The sequence below is a fragment of the Mastacembelus armatus genome, chromosome 21 (assembly GCF_900324485.2).
Source record: "Mastacembelus armatus chromosome 21, fMasArm1.2, whole genome shotgun sequence".
Classification (NCBI taxonomy): Eukaryota; Metazoa; Chordata; class Actinopteri; order Synbranchiformes; family Mastacembelidae; genus Mastacembelus; species Mastacembelus armatus.
This window is the reverse complement of record NC_046653.1, coordinates 15,650,786-15,657,948: the sequence shown is the minus strand read 5'-3', so window position 1 is coordinate 15,657,948 and position 7,163 is coordinate 15,650,786. Positions and strand designations below refer to the sequence as shown.

At 42.7% G+C, this 7,163-nt stretch overlaps 1 protein-coding gene across 1 annotated transcript; it reads right to left on the bottom strand.

The window, feature by feature from the left end:
* Positions 1–399: 399 nt before the first annotated feature.
* LOC113123684 (protocadherin 8) lies at positions 400–3,794 on the bottom strand. Its single transcript, XM_026295916.1, has 3 exons — positions 1,329–3,794; positions 1,046–1,244; positions 400–713 (listed from the first exon to the last, which is right to left on the bottom strand). The coding sequence occupies exons 1-3, from the start codon at positions 3,792–3,794 to the stop codon at positions 400–402; spliced, it is 2,979 nt and encodes a 992-aa protein (XP_026151701.1).
* Positions 3,795–7,163: the final 3,369 nt, after the last annotated feature.

Here is a 7,163-nt window from a genome sequence, read left to right as displayed (position 1 = left end):
AGATAGCTACATTTTTTTTTTTATTGCTTTTAACCTTTTGTTTGTGCAACAATGTGACAAAATCTACCACAGACATGGTAATCTTTCATATTGATTGTTTTCCACAGCAAAAAAAAAAAGAGCCCCTTTCAGCCTAAATGTCCATGTCCCTTAAATAGCAACACATGCTCTTGAAAAGTCATAATAAAATTTTTCTTTACATTGAATCATTATGAAAAATATATTATTAATGTACAAAATCTTGCATATTACACATGATACAATGAACAGTCTTATATGGGCCAAAAGACACGTGACATACTACAAAACACTGCAACAACCTGACATAGAGTCAATTACGATAAAAGTACTGTACAGTATAAAGACAAAATCCCTTGTGATGAGTGTTCGATCTTTTGTTTAAGAGTTTGTGTACTCTGGAATGGATATTTCATCTGTTTCCTGAATTCTGGCCGGTGTCGGTGGACCAACAAGAATATAATCAAATTCCTGGTGTTGAACTTTTTCATATACACTTTGCAGACCGTTGGTCTTGGGTATGTGAGCTGGGTAGTAATTTTCCCTTCTGGTATCCCGAGGAAGTGAAGATGTCTTAGAGAACGTTGACAGATGCGGTCCACAGGCCAGGCTCGTGTTGGGCCTTGTAGCTGAAGGACTCCAGCATCGGTCAGAGTGTCCCAACACTTTGCACTCGCTTGTACATGCCCAGAGACCTGTAGAAAACAGTGGTGCTGTCAGGATGTAATATGAACACAGTTGCTGCCTCATCTCAGTGAGGGTGTTTTATGTGGGAAGGTACTCAGTGAGCCCAAGCCAAATCAATCATAATGTATCACACTGGATTGGAAAATGTATTGTTATAAATAGGAATAATCTGCAGGGTATAGGGCTGTGATTTTGCACTATATTTAAATATAAATTCCAGTATAGGGGGAAACTGAACATATGTCACATAGCTGCATTGATTTGATGTTTATATACTCCCAGACTAATTTTCCCTCTGAATTTCTGTTTTATTGTTTTTGTGTGTTTTTGTGACACTCACTGTTTGTGGGTGGTGACTCTTTTTTGTGTACATCTCCACTTATGTCAGAATCACTGTCATTGAAATCACTGTCCCCTTTTCCACTGTCCTTGCCACTGATGTGAGGATCTCTTGCAGAGATTGTCGTGAAGGAATTGCCCTTCCATATTGTTATTGGCCTGACAGTTTCTTTTCCATATCCTGGCAGTGTAGAATAACCCTGCAAAGACAGAGATTGACACAAACTTTGAGTTGAGATGCAAAACACAACTAAGTAGTTTGCGATGAAGGTGAAATGTCTTACCTTTAATTTACCTTCCATTGCCCTGCTGTTGGACTCAAAGATGCCTGTAGTCTGTCTGCCATCCTCACAGCCTGCCTCTGTTGTGTTGCTGCTAGCCACTGGCGATTTCTCTGGAAATGGGTGCGGATCAAACGCTTTGCCTTTGTGGTTGGCAATCACTGAATCAATATGGCCGCTTTCCACTTTTTCCACATTTGGTATGTCTTCTTTTTCATCATATCCCCCCTCCCTTCTCTCTTTTTTCTGGCGGCTGCAAATGGTTGTGATGAGAATGATAGCCAGCAGGAGGAGAGAGCAGCTCCCTGCCAGGACGATGATTATGGCTATGGACATGTCCCATTCAAAGAGCTCCTCGCTGCCATTTTGAGTCAAGGACGGCAAGCTGGGTAGTGTTCCTTCTATGAAACTAAAGTGTATAATGGCTGTAGAGGTAAGCGCCGGGGATCCATTGTCACTGACCGACACTGTGACTTTGACATTGTCTGTGAGATCATACGTCAGCTGCTGGCTCACGTGCACCTTCCCTGTGTCTTTGTTGATAGAGAAACCCAGGTGTCCCCCCTCTGTGATTTTATAGGACAGCTGTGCATTTATGCCTTCATCAGCATCTGTGGCCTTTATTTGGGTAACTAAATAACCCACAGGTGCATCTTTGGGCAAGACAACCTCAGCAGATCCTTTGTATAGGGGTGGCTCTATGATAGAAGGTTGGTTGTCATTCTGATCAACTATTTTTAGTCTGATGACAGCTGTGCTCTGTAGCTGTGGTGACCCCCCATCACTTGCTTGGATGTGTATGTCCAGCTGTTTCATTATTTCATAATTAAAACTTCTTAGTGCATATATGGAGCCAGACACTGAATTCAGCGACACAAAGGTGTTCACTGGGGAGCCCATGATAACGCTGTCCACCAGCCTGTAAGTAATTTTGCCATTGTTGCCCAGATCCGTGTCGGTGGCCTCAACTGTGGTGATGTAAGCGCCGGGGGCATTGTTTTCCACCACTGAAACTTCATAGACAGCCTTAGTGAAGTGAGGGGCGTTGTCATTCTCGTCGCTGAGCCTGATGGTGTACTGAGTGATCTTTCTCAGCGGAGGTGACCCAAAATCCTCAGCCATGATCGTCAAGTTATACTCACTAATCCTCTCCCTGTCTAATGCAGCTGCAGTGACCATCATGTAGCTGTCCTCGTAAGCCTGCCGGAGTTTAAAATGGTCGTGGCCGTACAGCGTGCAGTGGACCTGGCTGTTAACACCCGAGTCTCTGTCCGAGGTGCTGATCAGCGCCACCAGACTGTCCTTGTCTGCCGTCTCGCTGATGTATGCGATGCCTGTCGTGATGGAGGTCATCGGGGTGATGCTGATTTCTGGGGCATTGTCATTAACGTCTGTGACATGAATTATAATTTTGCACACTGAGGGTGTCGGGTTAGGACCCAGATCAGTCGCCTGCACGTCTAGCTCATAGGTGCTTTTGTCCTCGAAATCCACCGGGCTCCTGAGCGTGAGGCGACCTGATTTATTATCCACTTGGAAAAGTTCTCGGATCTCAGGAGAAACCTGTTTTCCGAACCCGTAGACGACCTCTCCGTTTAGACCCTCATCCGCATCAACTGCGTTTAAGTCCAGTATAACAGTGCCAACCGGTGCGTCCTCTGGCAAACTGACAGAGAAACTGTTCTGGTCAAAAACGGGACTATTGTCATTAAAGTCAGTTACTTTGATAGTTATCTTGGTTGACCCCGATCTGAATGGGTGTCCTCCGTCTGTGGCCACCAGCTCCACGGTGTATAATGACTGAGTCTCCCTGTCTAGCTCTTTCATTAACACCAATTCCGCATATTTAACCCCATCCGCTCTAAGGAGCACATCAATGGTAAAATGACTGTTGACAGAAATTTGATAGCTTTGGATGTAGTTTGACCCCACATCTGCGTCCACAGCCGGGTCTAAGGGGATACGGGACCCCACTGCTGCATTCTCTGAGATCTCCACTACAGATTCCTTGTTTGGAAACTCCGGAGAGTTGTCATTGATGTCCTTTACTTCCACCTCAACGTGAATCAATTTGTAGCGCTCTTTGGAGAAATTTACCACATCAAAGCTAATGAGACACTGTGGAGTGTGTCTGCAGATTCTTTCCCTGTCGATTCGTTCCCCGACAGAGAGTTCCCCGTCGCTTTCTCTTACCCTGATGAATGAATCGTTGAATTGTTTCATCATCCTAAAATTGGTCTTGGAGGAATGAGACAGACTCAAGGACATGTCCTTGGCAAGGTTTCCGATGACTGTACCTGGTGCGTCCTCCTCACTGGTCTGGTATCGAATAGTATTTCCTTCTGACTGAGCCAGAGAGGCAAATAAAAATTGATGGATTGAGAATATAAAAATCCACCGGTGCCAATAAGTTATAAATTTAGCCCGTGCCATCTTCGTAGTAAAGTTCCCCTCGGTAAGCAGCCTCATTGTGAGCTGAACAGATGAGAGCAGATCACCTCTGGAGTGAGCTCCCCATACAGCTCCCGCCTTTATCAACTCAACTGTGCTGTAAAGTCAAACTTACTCGCTCCTTGCGCGCAGCCAGTCACACGCTTGTTGCCTCGCCTTCAACACGGCTCCAAATTCTGCAGTGGCGGGGTTTATACAGCTCCTCATGCTAATGAGACCAAGTGTGACCAATCCCTCGCTTTAGAATTAAAAATACCCCCCTATGATAAAAAAAACCCCCAAAACGCTCTAAGCCTGTTTTTGAGAGTCAACACTGAAGGAAGTTGCAAAAAAAGAGAAAAAGGGCAGAGAGATGTTCTGTTGCTTGAAGACAGTCCCTGCGCTTTTTGTCATCTTATTGCCTGATGGTTTTATTTAGCAAAAGCCTATTTCTCCTGCTTTTGATGTTTAGTTTATTGTCTGTTGGGTGTGTGTGTGTGTGTGTGTGTGTGTGTGTGTTGAGGTGAGCAGGGCTTTGTTGAGGGCTCGGCTCATTTGAAAACAGCTTAATTATCTGGAGACGCGTTCGCATGAAAGCATCCACAGCCTCTCAGGAGGAGGGCTGCTGCTAGATCGATCTGTTGATATAGGCTGATAACAACAGCACACATATTTCCCGTTACCTGTTATGTATTAACGAAAAACAAAACAAAAAGTAATGAGCATTGCCCCCAAAAACACCTTTATTTTCTAAACTGTAAATAACGAGACAAACAACAGATACGAAGATAAATAGAAATTCAAGAGTTTCCCTGAGCTCAAGAGATTGTTTTTTTCGCCTTTTTATCTTTCCAGTTTAAATTACACCTCAGATCTTGCCTCTCTTCTGATTTATGGGAAACACGAGTTTTGACTACAACCCCTGCTGTGAAAGTATAGCCCCCCCCACCCTGCCACCCCCCTGTTATGAATTTCAGATCACATTACATTCAACTAACATCTCTTAGATTTGAAGAGCCAGTCATGCAAATATTAAGAGCAAGAGGGAGTACACCATATGGCCACAAGTATGTGGACATCACTGTCCATATACTACACTTGTGTGCCATTTTGGGCTAGTTTCTTAGTGCTATTTAAGGGAACTCTTACTGCAGTCACATAGAATTATATTTGTGACAGTAATGTGCTTCCAGTATTCTGGCAACACACACTGAATCTTTTCAACATGACAATGCACACTGAGCTCCATATTGGTTTTTTATCCAGTGAGCTGGACTGCACAGAGCCTTGCAATTCAACCCCTTCCTGCACCTTTGGGATGAATTTGGAACACAGACTGTGAGACAGACCTTAATGGCCAACATCAGTGCCTATCCTCACTAATGATCTTGTGGCTGAATGGGAGCAAATCTCTGCAGACCCAGAAGGGTAGAGGGTGGTAAGGGTGGTAAAGGCAGGATATTATCTCCATGCCCATTCAGTGATGCAATGTTTATATTGCATCACTGAATGGGCCATTTATACCAGCTGCATGTCTTTATGTGCTGAAGTCAGACACAATGTATCAGCGCCACAGTCTATAGCCTCAAAATGAAACCACAAGATTGAGTCTATACACTTCTATAGCACAGTGTTAACAAAAATGTAACTGTATGCACTGCACTGATATTGCATTTACTGCAGTACTAATGGATTGGATTGCAACCCTCTTCTTTTGTTTGGCACAACTTTAATTCAACTTTTCTTAAGTTAATTTCCCAACTTTTCTGAAACATTTAATTGCGTGCTGAGTATCAATCTTAAAAAATACTGCAAATCTTCCGTAAAAATCTGACTTGGACTCCATCAAATATGTGCGAATTCCTTCTTTTCAGCTAATCCGTCAAACCTTTAGTGGAGCTTATTAGACTTGATGGACTGATTTTTTTTTTTTTTCTCCCGTGACATTATGTTTTTGCACTTCATTGTTCTGATGGATTACTCAGAAATACCAAGCAGGGTAACTGTTCTCCTACCCAGCATTTGGGCATACCTCGTCTCACATTATATCTATTTATATCGAACCTCTTCATGTACTAAAGAGTCATGGAGGAGAGCTGTTTAAAGTGACATTTTGTTTGTGTTTTGCTCACTAGAATTCATTAGTCCATAGAGTCCACAACAAACAATAATGCTAACAATAGCAGTATGATACCAAAATGATCTGAAGAATTGTAAAAACCCCACAGAGACATGTTGAAATAGTAGAGGCTGCAGTAAACAACAAAGGTAGGTGGGTGATTTATTTTTTTGCAGTACACTGCAAGATTTCCAACTAAGAAAACAGCTGTGACACAATGAATTTGTTCCTTCAATCAGGGGTTGCCACATTGGCGATTAAGCTGTCTTTTAAAAAACGTTTGATGGTGATATATTAAAATTGATCTAAATGCAGTCAGTTATTGACTTCTTCAATTATCTAATCAGATTCACATGAAGCGATCCAACACTTCTTATAGTTCTAAGGAGTGTTGGATCTATACTTCTAAGGTATAGTTTGTCTCTAAAAGAAATAGACGTTTTAAGCCTTAGATGATGTTTCCTGACTTTTAAATGTGTGATGAGTGAGGTACAGTGTAATTAGTGTGCACAGGTTGAAAAACTTTGAGAAGGAATTGGACTCCTACAGTCTGGAGGTCAGCTGCTCATAAATGTTTCACCCTAATAAATGAAAAGAAGAAGAATGGAGCCTACAGTACATATAGGCAGGCTTGTCATTGGTTTCTGTCTCATTCGTAAATTAATTTCTTCCTGTGCTTGGTAAAATTTCAGTCTTCCAGTGTCCATTAGAATACTTTTTAAATATCCAACCAGTGACCAGTGTCCCAGCTCACAAGGTTCCAGTGTTAAAGTCTCAGTTCACAGTTGGGTCAGTCTGAATGTTTGATGTCATCTTTAACTTCAGCTGTCATTAAACTTGGAGGATCTGCAGTGAGAATGGAACTGAGAAAAATGTTGGTGTTAAATCCACACATCTGATCGAAAACTGGTCCACCACTAAACCCCTGCCCTGCACCAAATGGCAGACGGAAAAGGTTAGCTTTAATGGGTATGTGGAGAACATAGAGGGGCATCAGGCAGATAAAGAGTCAGACATTTCCTGAGGAGCTGATGAAGAACAAACTACATCTAAAAGTAGAGTGAATATTGGACAAATGGACACAAATGAAGTGAATGTAAATGCTGTTCCATAGCTGCTGGATGTGATGGTGACAGTTAGTTGGTAATACGCCATTGATGTGTTTCCAGCTTGCTGCACTGCCTCAGGTAACCAAATAATGCAGGTTTAAGCTCTTCCAGCCTTAAAAACCTCCTCTCCTTTTTGGCTAAAGTGCCATCCCCAGAGTCTAGCAAGTGTATTAACCATGA